This window comes from Pygoscelis adeliae, unplaced genomic scaffold (assembly GCF_000699105.1).
Source record: "Pygoscelis adeliae isolate BGI_AS28 unplaced genomic scaffold, ASM69910v1 Scaffold361, whole genome shotgun sequence".
Taxonomy (NCBI): domain Eukaryota; kingdom Metazoa; phylum Chordata; class Aves; order Sphenisciformes; family Spheniscidae; genus Pygoscelis; species Pygoscelis adeliae.
In genome coordinates this window covers 1,106,793-1,124,943 of record NW_008824187.1, presented here as the reverse complement: position 1 = coordinate 1,124,943, position 18,151 = coordinate 1,106,793, and the positions used below count along the sequence as shown (strand labels likewise).

The following is an 18,151-nucleotide window of genomic DNA, read 5'->3' as shown; positions in this document are numbered from 1 at the left end:
AGTTTCATAAGTAGCTGTACTGTATCAATATCATCCAGATGCAAGCTGAGAGGGCTGTGTGAAATTGAGGTCAGGATACCGTCCATTTGGCGAAGATGCAGTTCACAAGGCACCTGGAGCTAACAAAATGTGATGCCATAGTGAACAACCAGAATTTCTGAACTCTTGTCTCAGTAGTTGGGTTTGTAGTTGAAGCATTGTGGCTTCTTGTATCTAAAAGTGCTGGTCTGTCTTTGGAGTGTCAGGTCCAACAGGTTGATGAGGTCATCTTGGGTATGTAGTAATCTGTCTTGGTAATGGAGCTGTAGTTGTATGCGGGTAAGGTTAAGCAGAATGATTTCCTATAAAGCTCACTACAAAAGAAGCAAAGCATGTCCAAGGCCCCTCACACACATTCATTTTCCGTCCGTTCAATGTAATGAATTAATTTGGGGAAAAATGGCTTTTAGGAGGAAAAACACAATAAAATCATGCAGTAGATAGTGGTTCATTAGTTCTCCGCTTCTGAGTAATGTCTCTGTATACTACTCCAATATAAATAGTGATAATTATTCCCTTGAGGAGGAGATAATATGTGGTAAGGGAACCACTACATTGGACTTAACCTCTCAAAATGGAAGTAATGACAAGTAGATGTTGTCCTGGACCTTTGCAGAAATATGAGTTAACTTTGCGTTTGTTTAATTTCCACAAATTTTGTTGTTCCACCCATACAATAATAGATACAGCTAGTGTTGCATCTATTACTGTATTTATTGCTATATCTATTCCTCATTATAATTCTGGGTGAGTTCTCTAGAAGTGGTTTGTGTACAGAATGACTTATCCTGATAGGACTTTTTTTTCTTTTCCCTCACAGATCACCCCTGGCAGCAAGGCAGCACAGTCACAGATGAACCAAGGGGACCTTGTGGTAGCCATTGATGGAGTCAACGCTGACAGCATGACCCACTTAGAGGCCCAGAACAAGATCAAGTCAGCCAGCCACAACTTGAGCCTCACTCTTCAGAAGTATGTTGATATAAGTTGAAGTCTTTGCATTCCTAAGGGCATCCTATGAAACTTGTGACTAAGGGATATAAGTGGTTTATCTCCATCTGTTGGATTTATTTGAAGTGTTTATGGCACAGATATGAGATGGAAGGCCAAAATCTGATCTGATTCTTGTAGAAATCAGCATGGATTCTTATAGAAATCAGTATGGTTGATATGTTGAGTGTATCTGTGTTGAATTTAGCCTATTGAATACAGGTGTAATCCCATATCCATTCAAGCTTCTGTTAAAAAATAAATCCAACAGTGGTGATGTTTTGCTTATTCCCGTGTGGACAACACAGTTTTGGTTAATTTATGAATGACTAATCTAGAAATGACCATCGTAACAAGTGTTATGAGTGCATGGGAGGAACCTGTCATTCACAGGATGAATAATCACAGCAGGCTGAGAATTTGTGTTAGTGGTCTGGTACCTGTGAGTTTGAAAGTGGCCGCTCTGCATCTGACACAATAAGAAAGATGTAGCCTGAGTGCAGGAAAGGAAGTCAGTAGAACATGGAGAGGGCAGAATTTCTCATAGAGATGTGATAAGAGTTGTCTTGCTGTTGAGAAAGCAGAATCTCTTCACATAACAGGTCTCTTAACCAGGAAACATTAATGTTGCTTCCAAGGAAACTTGTTCTCAAGTCAGATAACCTTGCACAGAGATTTTTCCGTAATAGTTGCATTAATATTTAAAGCTCCATAATTACATAAAGCAAATAACGGCTTTTCTTATTGTGTTGTGGGGAAGATAATTTTTACATAGGCTAGGCAAAGACTGGTACAGAAAGCAGGTTGTGATGTGGAAGTACAATTTCTGAGAACATACCAGAAGATCTCATACATGGATGTGCAGTAGAGCTAAGCAGTACCAGGAACAGACTAACACCTAAGGGAAAAAGATCTTTAGCTGAGGTTTCCAAGACAAAGCAGGGTACTCTAAAGCGAAATGTATGGCTGAATTTCCCACATGGCTTTGTAAGTCTCAAGTTTGTCTTTAAGTGGGTGTTCCAGATAATGTATAAAATAAGTTCACAAAGTAGAAAGATGCTAACAAAATTGCAACATATTTGTTAGCTTCTGTGAGAACACTGGGTAGACTTATATTTCCTAGAAATGTACTATATATTATATCTATATTTTATATAGATATATATGCTATTATAACTATAATGTATTTCCTGGAAAAAAAGTTTAAATTAAAGCTCTTCAGATTTTCAGAAGTTCCAGATTTTCTCAAAGAAAAATCTTTGAGATTTTTCTCAAAGGGTGTGGTCTAGCTGTTTCAGTGAATGCAAGGGAGGTAGGGAGATGCATGGAATAATTTCTGCTACCTCGTATGATGTGCATGTGTGCCTCTAGTGTGTTTAGGCAAGATTTCAGCCAAAATTAAAGAGAGACCAGGAGTCTAATCCTAAATGTACTAAAATGGTCTTTATATCAGAAGCCAGAAGAAAATGGTCTTCCAAAGTTGTTGATGGAAGATGGGGCACTATCTTGATGCATGTAATTGAATTCTCATCCTGTGGCCCACTCGAGCTTCTTTTTGCTCCATTCTAATGAATGCTAGTGATATTATGAATATATGTATGATATCTTTTTAAAAAATTTACATTGTTCTGGATTATTTTGCATTTGAAAGTTAAGGAAAATCCTTTCTGATAATTTATTTTAGAACTTCTGTCTGCTTTCCTATTGGATCTTTGTGTTTTTACATTGAGAGAAAATGTTTCTTATTGTGCTTTGGCTTGTTGCACATTTGGAGTTAATTTTCCTGAATATTGGACCTGAAAAGTGGTCCAGTGGCTGCCTCTATGGCCTGGCACTTAAAACTACAAACCACCACCTCTCCTTCCACACAGAGGAAGGGTTCCCAAATCTGTGACTAACAAAAACAGATTATCCTAATACATATCACAGAAGCAAGTCACTTAAATCAGTAATTTTGATCAAGTGTTGGCAGGGTTATTTGATGTAAGTAATTGTTTTGCTTTTGTACTTGCTGACTTCTAAATTACAACACCAGCAACTCTAGTGGCCACATCATTAAAAAGAAGTGTTTTACAGCATCCAGGACAGCTTATTTATTGTTTAATGATTGAAGTAATTGTTAGTTTTTCTTAAAGTATTTTCAGACTGTTAAAGCTTTATTTATTTTGGTACACATTATTCTTTATCCACATAATTCTAGTGGAAGTATCATTGTTTATTGCTTTCTTGCTCTACATATTGTTTCTTTTATTTTTTTTAAGGCTTGCCTTGTCTCTTAGTTCCAGAACAATAGTATGTGATTCAGATAATCAACTTATATGGATAATGAACAGCCAAAGTAAGCAGTAATGGAGTGTTCCACAGACTGAAATATGCTTGCATAGATAATAGATGTAGATGAGTTAAGATCCATTTTGAAAAGAAGAAAAACGGCATAAAGTGATATGAAATACTGTTAAGCACAGATAGGTCAGACAGCTTCTTTGTTAGCAGGTGAGAACTTTCACAGATGATGCTTTTGCTCTGAACTTACACAATTCATAGAATCTCCTCTTCAGTGTGACAGTTGCTTTTTGATGTGAGCTACTAGTTCGCATTGGTGACCCATTCAGCCTCACTAGAGTTATATGGGAAAAACAAATGACAAAAACTGAAAAGTAATTTTTTTTTAGGAGTGTTCTTTCTTAGATGATTAGGGACTATTCAAAAAGTTGTGGTCAGAGGCACTAAGCTGGCTTTCACTTTGCACGATTCAGTATTTATACAAGACAAACCATATCAGCATGTGATCTCAGCCAACTGACGTATGCATAGAACCCTGTTAAAGATCCAGTATCCCAATGGCTTGAACAAAAGGCATCTCCACAATATTTGGGAAGTTAGATTAATGTCACCTTGAAAAATAATTTTTCCTGGGCAGAAATGGGTTAATTTACCTAAGTACAAAAAGATTGTGGCAGCTTTGTCACCTGCCCAAAATTTACAATGAAATATACTTTTTTCCAACAAGAATAATTTTACAAAGATTGTATCGTTGAGAAGAATAGTTAACATGAAAAATATGGGAGCAGTCACTAGTGATAGTAATTTTCAACCAAATAAGAACAAAACAGGAGAAAGGCAAAATCTTCTGGGACTTGGTTACCAGGAAAATGACTATGCTAAGAGGTAATTTTTACTTTTTTTAGACATAGCTTGCAGCAATGAAACTGGAGTAGAGTGTTCTATTACTATGGAAAAACAAAGCTAGTGTCCATAAAGATCATAAAGATGGGTATACTCAGTTATCTAATTTGCATAAGAGTTTGGAAACATTGGAAATCCTTTCAAATGGAAAAGGCATATATGTGCATTAGGAAATTCATAGAATCACAGAATCATTAAGGTTGGGAAAGACCTCTAAGATCATCGAGTCCAACCGTCAACCCAACACCACCATGCCCACTAAACCATGTCCCTAAGCGCCTCATCTACCCGTCTTTTAAATACTTCCAGGGATGGTGACTCAACCACTTCCCTGGGCAGCCTGTTCCAATGTTTAACCACTCTTTCAGGAAAGAAATTGACTGTTGTGATGGGAAAACTTAAACCCTAAATTTTTTATGATCTCGGACATTTATGTGGAGTAGTCATGTGGCTCTACAGAACATGTTCCAAGGTCATGGAATGCCTTACCAGGCAATCTGTGGCTTGGTTTCGCTGTTGTAGCGCTGGAAGTAGAAGTGAACTTGCTTGTTCAGTCTATAAGGCCACGGAAGAAGCAGTGGAACATGAAATCTAGACATAAATGCTCTGAGACAGAAAGCTTTTTATTTTTCTTGGCTCTCAAGAGCAATGGCCTTTCCTTTTATTGATCCTGGCCATGAAGGTTTCATGAGCATTGTTTATAACCTGACGGTTCAGACGGTGTTTGCTGCTACTCACTTTTATCATCACCCTTAAGTTCCCTGTGGGGTTTCTTTTTCAGGGTGGGGAACTGGTTATTTTTTATTTGGCTGTCAAGAAAAGCTGTACATGGTGTCAGCACCTGTGCAGGACATCAAATTGCAAGACATCAAATGTAGCAGAAAGGAAGCATTAAGAATACCCATTCGTACTTGCTTGCCTAAACAATGAGAGTCTGCACTTCTCTGGCTATAAAAACTTAGTATTTCTTCAAGTACCATCAATCTGCACTGTTCGAGGTACACTAACATAGCTCTTCAGTGAGTGCTTAGTGCGCAGTGCTGGCCTGAGTGGAATTTTCTGTTTCAGTCATGTAGATATCCCATTATGTGTTCAGGAATTTGTGGATGTCAATTTTTTTTCTGACAGCTTCCTTCCCTAAACTCCCTGTTAAATTTGTTCTTATCGCCTCACCCATGCTATGTTTTCACATGAAACCACAAAATTAGGATGGAGGTCTCGCCAGCTATGCCAGAGGTTTGATCAGGCTGCCAGAACTTGTCTTGTTACTGGCTTGAGTGAAACGGTGCATTTTCTGACTGCTCATTTTCAATGTCTGGCTGCCTAGTTCTCCAGAGCCTGCAGCATGCCTCCCTGTGCTGCTTTTGGGAAGTTAAAGGTTGCAGACAGGCAAGTGGCAGGGAGTTAAAGTATTTGGACCATTCCTGGAGAAAGAGACCTGTGATCCAGTGGTGTAGAAAGGTATGGGAGCCTCTGGACCAGCTCTGCTTCCTTCAGTTTAGAAGGCAAAATACATCTACAAAGTGAATTCTCTTTTGCTGAAGAAAAGAGAGCAGCAGTGAGGGGAGAAGGAAAGAAATTTCTTTGGCACTGTGCACTATTACCCAGTAGAAGTCCATGAGGCATGATAGTATTGAGGCAAACAAGGCTGATGTTCTAAAACATTAGATACATAGATGCAGCTCGTTCCTTGGAAACCTACATTGCTCTAGATGTACTGAGAGGGGATCGGTGCTAGTTCTGCTAGACAATGCTATGGAAGGCTATGATCATACTCTATAACGACCTGGGTTGTGGTGGAAAAAGGCATTGCTTTGCTTTTAATCTTTTTGTGACCTCCTGGAGTTTAGTTCTCAGTCATTTTTCAGTATCAGTTTCTAATCAGTCACTTGAGCTACACAGCTGCCCCCAGGCATTTTAGTTCTGGGCCGGTCAAAGTTCATCTTTGGCTGGCTGGCTGTCCCACAGATACTAGGCCATAAACTTATTGTCCTACAGTGTTGATTTCACAGGTGAAAAACAAAATGCATGCAAAATCTATTTTTATTTCATACAAGTGGGTTTCTTTTTCAAATTCACAGTAAATGCAATGCACAAGAGTGCAGTATTATTTGTCAACACGTTTCACTGGAGCATCCACAACATTCATTTGATCTTAACTCAAGGAATCTGATCAGCCTCCTTGGAAAGGATTCACCAAATGTACTGGCTTAGTTTTGGAAAGTGCTGTAACATGAGTGCGCCTCATTCTGCTGGCGCAAACATTCCTGGGACACTCTAAGACTTCTGCCTTGGTATCACCCTGTGCTGCTGGAGAGGAGCAGGGGAGGTGCAGACGTTCTGTGCCTGGTGTGCCTTGACACACACACACACCCCCCCTGCCAAGGCATGCCAATGATGCTACCATTCATTTCCCGTCACAACTGACTGTCTTTTGCTGGAAAATCATGAGCTAAATAACCCTTTTCTCTAGTGAAAGGGAAATTGTCAGAGGCAAAGCTATGTGAGACTTATGGTAAATATTTAATAGCTTTCCTTTTTTGTGCAGCACCAAAAGATGGCTGATCCTGCAGTATTTATTTCAGGCCTACTATAAATAAAGCGTGTGGTGACAGCAAACTGCAAGCAAGGGGAATTCAGTGGTTATTGTAAACTGTTTTCTTTTGTCTGAAGCTGTGAATAGTAACCAATTCTGTGCATGTTTTAGGTCTGCTGATGGGCACGTTTTAAATCAGAACCAGATTTAGGCTGTGTTTATGCTCAGAAGAATTAGAAGAGGGTATCTATCCCAGTTTAAGAGTAAATTAAAACTATATAAACAATATTGATGAAAGCGTGGTCTGAAATAGTGGAACTCAGACCATTCTGTAGAAACATTTCCTAAAAGCATTGTAGGAAATGATTAGTAAAAACAAACAGAAAATGAAAATATGGATTTGGAATTTTTTTCCCTTCTTTGAATGATTCCATTACATTCATCAGACTAATGATGTTTTCATTCAGGGACTGCTTACATACTAGGGGTAGAATCTGAGCCCATATGAATGTGACTTTTTTTTTTAAAGGAACACTAATGCTAGTGATAATTTGCTAGTGTTCGTGTTCAGCATTGTGAATATATCTCCTGAAATCCATTCTTGGAGTGACTAAGTTTTTCTTGGTTGTTCCTGCCTTTCTGACTGCAATCTTAAAATTATGGAAAATGAATGCCCACTACCAAATGACTGCTCCTTGGATGAGGCTGCAGCAACACATTAACACTCAGGAGTCCCACCTGGGACTCAACAGCTAGCATAGCAGCACTTAAAAGTTTAGGGAAGAAGGACCACATCAAGACTGCAGTAATTCAGGATATCTGAATTACTGGATGCAGAAGTGAGTCGGTTGTGACCATGTCAGACTGGATTAAGGACATGAATGCCTGCCTCCTAGCAGAACACAGTATTTAACAACTCAGCCTTAAGTGTTGACAAAGTTGCGCCATCTGCATTTGATAAAATTTCACTTGAAGTTACGGACTCTTATCATACTTTCAAGTACAAATATGTTCATATTGCCATAGAAATATAGCCTGAAAGTAGATGACACTTTAAAAAAATCAAATAAGAGTATAAAAAGAAAAAATTAAAAAATGAAGCTCTGTCCTTTAATCCGTTCCCTTGAGTTCTACAGAAATTATGTTTAAATATGCCAATATGATTCTCAGCAGGATTTAAAGGTTAAATTAAGAAAATACTGGCTAAATATTAGAAAGAAATAAATTCAAAGCTGGTGCAATGTTAGATATTCCATGTGTTGTTCACTGGAATAATTGTGATCTAGGCTGGACCAAGTACTGAGGTCTGTGACCATGTGGACAGTCTGTGTTGGAGTCCTCCACAATTGTTCACTCAGTGAGCACCTTAGTCTGCAGGTAACTGCATGTACCTGTACTCAGGAGAGAGATTACAAAATCTACCTTTGGAACGATAAGAAAAGCAGAGTAGTCAAACAGCTGCTTACATGCTTTACTGAATCACAATGTGTATAAATTCAAAATTTTAAGCAGGTTAGTAGAAAAAGGAGAGGAACATTAATGGTGGATGTGACATGTGGTACTAGTTAGTTTATTTTGCTTAGACACGTGACTCTAGAATGTTTGAAAGCCATCTGTCTCCAATAGCCAAGGTTTCCTCCCCAAAGTTCTGATGATGCACTGTGCTCAAAGCATTAAAAAAGACACATCCTACCAAGAGGATTAAGGAAGCTACCATGTGTTATTGTGAGCTGAGAGAGGTGGTCCTCCCTCACTCCTTGTGAAATAGAGGTGAATCTCATTGCATGCCCAGTTGTCTCTGTATGCAGGTATGAGAGGACAGTAGGATTTGTTAATAGATGTCAGGCTAGCATTTGGACAGGGCTGTGAGTTACTGTCTTTGAGTAGTAACATTTAATGCTGTTAAAATTAATGAGTAGCTTTTTCCATGGAAAATGAAATAAAATATCAATGTCAGTCACTGCAATAAATATAAATGTATTCCTTACATGAGCAGTTTAATTGAGTGGACTGCTATTTACACTCACTGCATAAAGTGTCCTTGTCAGTTTTAGAGAAGGGCCTGAAAACTGTGGATATATGCCAAGGCTTCAAAGGGCAATGAAGTTTTCATTACAACAAGATGCTACTTAGGGATTAGAACTGTTCTCAGAGTGCTCATCACTCCCCTCCCCCCCCCAGCCCCCAAATAGCAGCTTAGAGGTGAGGTTAAAAATCATCATTTTATTTGTCTGAGAAATATTCTCTGGATGAGCTAAAGATAATCTCCATGTGAATCCTTTCACATATATTGCACTCACCATAGAAAGGTCAAGATGGGTATCACAGGCACATCTCACCGGAGTCAATGGTCTGACACAACTTACTAAATACATGATGGTTGTAATCTTTCAGACAGTTACTGGTTGCATTCTGCAATGAGGAAGTCAATACGTTACCCAAAATGTTACGGTAGACAGGAAGGTCCTAATGTATTAGGGCTGGGACCTTTTCTTATTGATTAACATTGATTAGCTGAAGCATGGTTATGTCAAAATGTAAATTACACACTTGAAGCTAATTGGAATGGATGATATAGTATTTTTAAGAAGTGGAATGAGGAATCGTTCAATCAGGTAAAATACTAAGGCTTTACTAGATCAATCTTGTAATGCGTTGTTTGTGCATGCAAGGTTCGTAGTTTCCTTTAGATCCTTTTTACCGTGGTGTTTGTTGTCCACCAGCCACTATAAAAGCTGTTAGGCCTCATTCTTTTTTCACAAAATCTTAATCATTGGTGGCCCCATAGTTTCTTACCGTGAGAGCAGAGATAGACCAAGGTCCATTTCGCCTGGCTTTCAGGCATCTTCAGGCATTGGCCGCCTCTTCGTGTCTGTGTTCTCCTTGGCTGGTGTCTGCTGCAGCATGGTGATACTGAGTGCTGGGTACAGGCTGGCCCTGTGGTGTTTCTGCATTACTGTAACAACAACTTCAAACAGTACCTGAGTACTTCAAAAAGAAACAAATTCTTTTGACAAGTCCTGGCGAACTTTCCTGACTTAGCAGTCTTAAGACATAGAATTATGTTTCCAGTCAGTCTCTCAGATACAGGCATTGATGGAAAGCTCATTGAAGTATTCTAGCTTGGAAACAGAAGTGAAGGCCTAAATGAGGTGGACTGTAGTTAATATCTAATTATCTATGTTCACTATTTTTTCTCTCCCATATATGTCAATTAGAACTGCTGTAAAAGCCATGTGGCACACTGTAAGGTCCACATCCCAAGTAAGAGGAGTTACAGGAAAATCAGCTAAGTAAATATGCTTCCTTAACAGCTTCAGGAAACTAAAGAAAGTAATTCGTGGTCAGGATGCTCAAAGTATCCTGAGTAAGGCTTTTGCTTTTAGAAAATGTTGAGTGGCAAGGGAAAAATAGACTTCATCTGCATGGTATTAGAAATCTGTTTGGATTTGGACAACACTTGAACTCCTCTGTATGAACAGAAGGCAGTTACAAAGCTTTATGTTATTCTTTTGTGAGTCATCATATTGTTGAAGTTTGGCTGTGATTCCCTGATTCTGGAGCTGGCTCTTCAGGGTGATGGTCTACAGCAGTCCCCAGTGCTGCTCTGAAATCTGTACCGGATTGACTTTCACCCTTAAGGAAGCTGTTAAGAAGCCGAGAGTTGCAGGACTGCAGTAGAGCCTGATGATACTTGAATGGGGGTAGTCTAAGTCTCAGGTACACTATCTGGATGACAGACGAAAATTAAACAGGGGAAATCACTATGGTTCACTTCAGATATTTTTCAGCTAAAGAACTTATAAAAATATTTGATACTTGATTCTTCAAAATTGTTATTTATTATGTTTACTGGGGACAGTTGAGTCAAATCTCAAGACCAGGGTATGGTAAGCTACATACAAGCACTGAATCTTTTTTCAGTGCCTCTTCTGCTCTTTATTAATAATAGCTAAATCTTTGTTCTACACTATTAGATCCTTTCATAACCCAAATGGTTTTTTTCTGCTCTTCTTAAACTAACAAATTATTTTATTATTTGTATGTTTACCTTAAATAGATTTCTTTTTAACATCTCTCAGTAATTATAAATAATCAATATAATCATGAAATCATTAATAATAACTATGCTGAACTTAGAGATTTCAAGTGAGACACTATATCTGAAGTTCATATACCATTAAGCTTTGATCCCTCTCTGATAATTTTGATTGTATTTCAGCCTCTCGCTTTTGATTCTGTAACACCATTCTCTGTAGCTAGGCAATCCAAATTCTGCATTTAGCCAATTTATTATTGAGGTGAGAATAGTGGCTTCCTATTTATAATCAATACCTGTTTATATATTCTGAGTATTTGAAGTACTGTTGTTTTGCCTGCACTGTGCTGAAAGTACCACTTCTATTCATCTTAATGTTTCTGCTGTTAAAGCAAGCTTTGAGAGGAACATCTGGCGCTTTTATCTGATCAGTAATAGCCATCGAAAACATGTAAATGAAAAGTAGAAAGTAAAAAGAACCAATATCCTCCCTCCAACAGAAGCCTGTTTCAGCCTATTGTATTTTACTTGGGAATCCTATGCTATTCAAATTGAGTTAGTATGGGTAACTAGAAAAGCTGTGCGAAACTCCTGTAATGAAATCTGAAGTCAAATGTGAATTTGGATTGGGTTAACATTAAAAATTCAGGTAAGTAGCATTGTGATTATAATCTATGGATGAATGGTCTCAAGCAAAACTAGTAAAATATCATATCTGAGCTTAAAACAAAGCAACTGTTTTGTTGTGTTGTTTTAAGCATTTAAATCTCTCACAAACTGTGTGAGAGATTTGAATGATAATACAGTGATGTCAACAAGGTTTTACGAGTTACAGTAGATCACTGAGTGATCTATTTGGTAATTCAGCATTAAAGCAAGCTCATTTTCAAATTCTTATGATCTACTGATTATTCCTTAGAAAAAAAGTTATGCATTTGATGTAAATCAATGTATTTTTTCAACAGTGTTGATGGCAATACACCTCTACATACAAAGTCAATCCATGACAGCATAAACAAGTTCTGTAACTGGATGAAATTTCCTGGGGATGAACCCACATTTCTTCATGGGTTACCTGAGTTTTCGGTAGTGATAAGGAGAGGAAAGGCTTGGAAATGGTTTAATAATAGTGCAAAGACAGGAAAAAGAGGACGGCAAGAAAAATAACCTGCCTGAAAAAAAACGGTGCCCATGCTCCATGGAGGTTAAGTGTAGAGCTTGCTATGTGCGTTGGGTGAGCGCCAGGCACGTTCTCAGCATCCATACTTAGTAGTCTTCGGAGAACTGTCACACACAGAGCAGAGCTGCAGGGATACTGGCAGAGCCTCCCCATTTGCACACAGGAGCTGCTGGATGGAGGAATTTTAGGGTTGGTACCGAGTCAACTAAGAGGAGATGTAGGCATCGGTAGCCAGTTGCTCCATTCAGGAGGGAACAGGCTGGAGGGCAGAATGTGGGGCAGTTCAAGAAAGAAGGGACTTGGCATAGCAGGAGGGAGGGGAAGAGTTAAGAAGATGCAACAGGTGCTGTGCAGATGCCACAGAAGTAGAAAGGGTCAAAGAAACCAGAAGAGTAGAATTTGCTTCTCCAACATTTTTTAATACATACTCCTTTTCAAGAATCTCAGCTTTACACATAGTCTCTCTAGTTCCCTTTCTTTCCTTCCTTTCACAAAAATCTCCAAGGCTTCTTCCCTTTTCCTTACCCTTTCTATCCCATAATGTTTGCAGCTGCCCCTGACTCAGATCCCTTCTAAGGGAAAGTGGGTATTACATACTTCTAAACAAATTCTCTTTCATAGATTTTTTTTTTTTTGGACAGCAGCTTCCCTTTAGGTTGGTGCCATTTATGCAAAAGAAGTTTTTGTCCATATATGGATGGACATTATATTACTGTGAGTATGAACATTAGGTCTGGAAAGCATAATTGCCTGTCTTGCAATCTGAGTGCAGCACGATGCAGGGAAATAATTAACAAATTAGTCATCCAGCCAAATGCTAATATTTGCATTTGCCATTGATACATAGAGAGCAAACCTGCTGATGGAAATACTTTTCCATTTATTGGAGGCACAGATGATATCCTGAGAGAGGGAAAGTAGGTCTCATCCTAGCCCCAAAGTGATCATAGTTATATCTGAAGTACTGTGAAGTGTTCAGGGTTTTGTCTTTGTGATTCTCATTGGAGTCACTAAGACTGTTTGCTGATGTCCCAGGCAGGGCTTAGAGAGTTAAACCATGGTATCACGAGGCTCAAGATTTTCTGTGCAAGACTTACAAATAAGAAGAAGCTTCTGTTTGGCTACTTAATTCACTGTTTAGCTGAAGATTTAACTGACACATTACTGATCTTAGCACTTATTAAATGGACACCTCAAATTGATAACCACGAGTAATATTTAGTCTGTCCCCTTTATGTCTCTTCCCTCCCTGCCCCCACCAAATTGTCAGGAATATTATTGCATTAAAACAGATATATATCAGAAGCCCAATTCTGCATGCTCTATTGTTTTGCATCCTGCTATGTGCTCACCTGCTCCACTCCAGAATGACTCCATTTCAATTAGGTGATAAGTAAAGGACTGTCGTGGTTTAACCCAGCAGGCAGCTAAACACCACACAGCCATTCCCTCACTAGCCCCCTGCAGTGGCATGGGGGAGAGAATCAGGGGGAAAAAAAAGTAAAATTCGTGGGTTGAGATAAAGACAGTTTAATAGGACAAGTATGTAAAATGTTTTCTAAGCATTTCTAACCCTAATCCTGTTTTATTACCTTTCCAGGCACTTGACCCCTTTTCATTTTCTAGTGGTTGAAATATTAAAATACAATTACTAACATGCTCAGCAAGGTATAAATAAGTGCTTATGTGTAATAAAATGAGAGCAAAAGCTTACTGTAAGAAAAGAAATGTTGATTTTAGCTGTCCTGAGAATTAGAAAAGAGATGATAGACACTGACTGGTAAAGATATGAAATATAAAAAAGCCACATGAAGATGAAAAAGAGCTATTATCTCTTAGATCATGTCACCTCTCTGCGAGTAAGGTATTGTGCTCCCCTGAGGACACGGGTTAAACTGATAATACATTACAGAACACTTTTGCAGCCCTTCCTTAGGCAGGCAGCTCCTCTTAATGCAGTTGACTCCTAATGAACCGTTGTTGTGAGTGCAAAGATACCAGGATTGAAGTCAAGTGCTCTCCAATTAAAGATATATTTAGGTATGTGGGAACAAGTAGAAATTTTGACAGCCATATCAGCAGTGCTATCAAAATTCAACTGCTTTGCAAAACTACATCCATCTTGTTTTTGAACTTCATTCAGAAAGAGAACCAGTATTGAGGGAGAGGGGAGGTGTATCTGTGGAAAGGAGGAGAATTAAAAAAATACCAGAATGATGTATTTGGTCATCATTGAAACTGTTCTGAGTTTTCATTTTGAAATGAGGTTTTTGTTTCCATTTTTAACTTTGAAAATATAGAATAAAATGTCTAAAAGTTGAAATCAAATTAATTGCTTCAGAAAAGCAATCTTGATGGAAGATTTCAACATCAAATCTCAAATTATCAGTCATTTGTGAAATTTGGACTTTCATCCTCCTCATAGCCCTACTAAGCAAGTACACTCCCTGAGTGTTTGGAATAAAATAATTCTGCAATCAATGGATTAAAATGTAAACCTGGAGACACACTTTTAAACAGCATCCTCATCACTTGAAAAGCAAACTTGTGATGCTGCAGTATTTGATTCATCTAGAAAAAGAGGGAGGAAAAAAAAATGTCCTGAACTTGCAGATGTTTTTCCTGGAGGAATAATGGCTCTTATGTAAATAATCACTTTATTCTGTGAGTGCATACAATTTCATTCCACAAATTGACTTCACCTCTTCTGCCCTTTTTGTTGGTGTGAGCCTCTGCTAAATCTAGCAAGCCTCATCATTCCATTTTTAAATATCAAAGCTATAAACATCCAGGGCAGAGTTATGTAGGAACCTCATTGTTTTAAAGTAGCATCTTGAAACCTCAAAGTCATTGTGAAATAAAAATCTTGGTTGGATAGCACTGTGAATGACAGATGTAGCTTATCAGTAACGTGGAAGAAACAGAGCTTTTTAATATCATCTTATGTGGTCAGGTAATGAGTGAGGAAAAATAGACATACAATAAACAACAGAAGTGATGGAGTGGTCTGGTAAATGAATTACTTTGCTGCAATACAAATATTTTCCAGCTATGCATCAAACATGCAGTATGTGGTTGTCTGTTATACCTCTGTATGTGACAAACGACGTTTGCAGTGCTGAGCAACTGTGGCACTAAAATTCATGATCAGTGAACAGAGTGGAGGGGACACTTAATGCCTGCTCTGCCCAGCTGTGGTCTTGAGCATGCCCAGGTCCCCCCCCGTAACTTCACAGAAACAACTGGGTGTACCCAGAGATGACACCAATGGAAGGAGGATCAAAATCTCCCCCGAATCTTTGTCTGTTCATAAATTGTCGCAGTCAATTTTCAGCAATTCTGACTGTGTTCTGGGCTGCAGCTGATATTTTTTTTTCTTTCTCTTTTTTTGCTGTCTTTCATGATACGTGTGCATGTCTCATGAATATGATTTATTGTTTCTCTTTTTAAGCTAAAATGGTTGGAGGAAGGGTAAGGCACTCGCTCCTGAGGAAAGATCAGTTAGTAACTCACCTGAGGAAAGTTTGTTCTCGGCAGTTAGTGATTAGCTCTCGTTCTTAGAACTTGAAGGTATATATTTCTCAGATAATTACGTCTTAGGGAGTATATTGTGATATGTTCCAACTGTGAGTATCAACGTTAGTGCCTTTTACAATTTTCTAGCCTCTTGTTTCAGGACTACATTATGTCAGTGAATTTCACAGGTTAATTACCTATTGTTTAACAAAATGCCAGTTTTCACTGTCTCCTCAAACTGTGTTCATTTTCATAGTGTCTCGTTGTGAGGTAGGCATCCATTACATTGTCTTTGTTTTCAGCTCTCAAAGTAGCATAATTTCCATGTCTTCTATGTGGAAATCTTCCAGTTCCTGTAAGGATTACTCCTTTTTCTGAGGTTTTTTTGTTTGTTTACTCCTGCTTATGGAAATATTTTATGTGTGGCAGCTAAAGCTAAATACACAGCTCAATGTGAAGCTAGGTATTAATGCAGGGATTGTCATTATGGATGAGCCCAGTTTTTGTCTAGCTCAGCTTTCTGTCTCTGATAGATGCCACTGGTAGGTACTTCAGAGGAAAGTGCAACACAGCCCTCAGTAAGGAAATAATGAACCTAACACAGAAGGTCTTCCACTATCAGTCTTTTCAGTTATGCCATGAAAAATGAGAATCTGTATGGCTACTTATTTTTACCCAATCTAAAGCAGCTGTTGGGGTTTTTGCTGTAAGTATAAATATCTAATCCTCTCTGATATCCTGCTGTTCTTATAGTCTCAATGATGTCTTGTGACAATGAGTTTCACGTCAGGTTAATCAAGTACTCAAGGAAAAAATGTTTGCCTTTATCAATTTCATGTGTGTTGTCTTTTCAGTTTCACTTCATGTCCAGGAACGTAGCTTTATTTCCCTTTTTCTACCAGTCATTATTTTCTAAGCCTCTGTAATGTCTTCCCTTATTCACCTCCTGTCTAAAGCAAACAATTCTGAATGTCTCAGTCACTTCTGCTTGATTTGTATGATTTTAAGTATTTTTATTTCATTTTTGTACCTGTCCTAATTTTGAAATGTATTTTTTAAAGATGAGAATTCCAGGCATAATCCTAATCTGTAGGGTGGCCATAGGATATTACTTGTATAATTCTGATTCTTTTGACTATTTTTACTTTTTTCATTTCATTTTCTCTGGTGATCCCATGCGTACTGGAAAGATTTCAGGGGGGTGTTCAGTGCTGTGCAGGTTCTCGCAACACCTCCACAAATACATCTTCACTTACCTGAGCATACTAGAGTGCTTCAGTTAACATTTGTCACTGTGCTTTCTTTGTTACGTTTGAATGAAAGGGCAAACTGTGTGTTTTGAAAGCATTTTGTGGAGTTTATTTTTGTTTTAGTGGAGTTTATTTTTGTTTTAGTGGAGTTTATTTTTGTTTTTTTAAATGATCATGTACATATATTTGTCAAATACAGGTGAAAGGCAGGCATTTGGAGTGGAGTGTGGTTAATTCAGTAGTGATCTGCTCCTTTTGAAACTAAATTGTCTGAAATGAAGCCCATGTTTCTTCCTGCAAAGAGGTTTAAATTATGGCAGTTACTATACAGTTTAAGCTAGTAAATAATCTCTGAGCAGCTGATCTTGAGATGCCTCAGTACTGAAGTTTAGTCTCTGCATTTTAAGACACTTCTAAGTCCCTTTTTCCAGAGTGCTGCCCACACCTGAATTTATCTAGTTGTGGCTGATTGGCATCTATGAAAATACAGTTTGTTACAAGGTACTGGAAAATGGATGATCTTCCAAGTCAGAGGCTGCTTCCATAACTGGTGGCTTTTCATCATTCAGAGAAACTATATCAAACTTCTTCTCACATTTAAGACCTTTTGTCCTGGTTTCGGCTGGGATAGAGTTAATTTTCTTCCTAGTAGCTGGTATAGTGCTGTGTTTTGGATTTAGGATAATAGTGTTGATGATAACACACCAATGTTTTAGTTGTTACTGAGCAGTGCTTACGCTAGGCAAGGACTTTTCAGCTTCCCATGCTGCCCTGCCAGTGAGGACGCTGGAGGTGCACAAGAAGCTGGGAGGGGGCACAGCCAGGACAGCTGACCCCAACTGGCCAAAGGGATGTTCCATACCATATGATGTGATGCTGAACAAAAAAATGGGGGGAGTTGGCCGGGGGGGGGCACGGCCGCTGCTCAGGAACTGGCTGGGCATTGGTCAGCGGGTGGTGAGCAACTGCATTGTGCATCACTTGTTCTGTGTATTCTTTTATCATTATTCTTATTTTACCTTCCTTTTCTGTCCTATTAAATTGTCTTTATCTCAATTTTTACCTTTTTTCCGATTCTCTCCCCCATCCCACCGGGGGGGAGTGAGCGAATGGCTGTGTGGTGTTCAGCGGCCTGCCGGGTTAAACCGTGACAGTCCTTTTTGGTGCCCAACGTGGGGCACAAAGGGTTGAGATAATGACAGATCTGACCAGAGCTTGTTAAGGCAAATTTGTTATGAGCATTCATCATATTGGTTTAATAGTCGCTGATCACAATGTTGATTAATTTACTCTCAGAGTTGTCGTGCCTGTTCTCAGAGTTGTGTTCTGTAACACCTTACTTGCTGTATATGTTCCCTGTTGTGCTGTTTATCACCTCTGCGAGCTGGATCAAGGATAGCATTTTGCCGCACTGT

General features: G+C 38.7%; 1 protein-coding gene across 10 annotated transcripts in view; it reads left to right on the top strand.

The window, feature by feature from the left end:
* LDB3 (LIM domain binding 3) overlaps positions 1-18,151 on the top strand; it is a 128,499-nt gene that overhangs the window by 33,340 nt on the left and 77,008 nt on the right. For all 10 annotated transcript variants that reach the window (XM_009334637.1, XM_009334636.1, XM_009334635.1 and 7 more), the window contains exon 3: positions 860-1,011. In XM_009334637.1, coding sequence (XP_009332912.1) covers positions 860-1,011 — 152 coding nt within the window. The remainder of the gene's footprint in view (positions 1-859; positions 1,012-18,151) is intronic.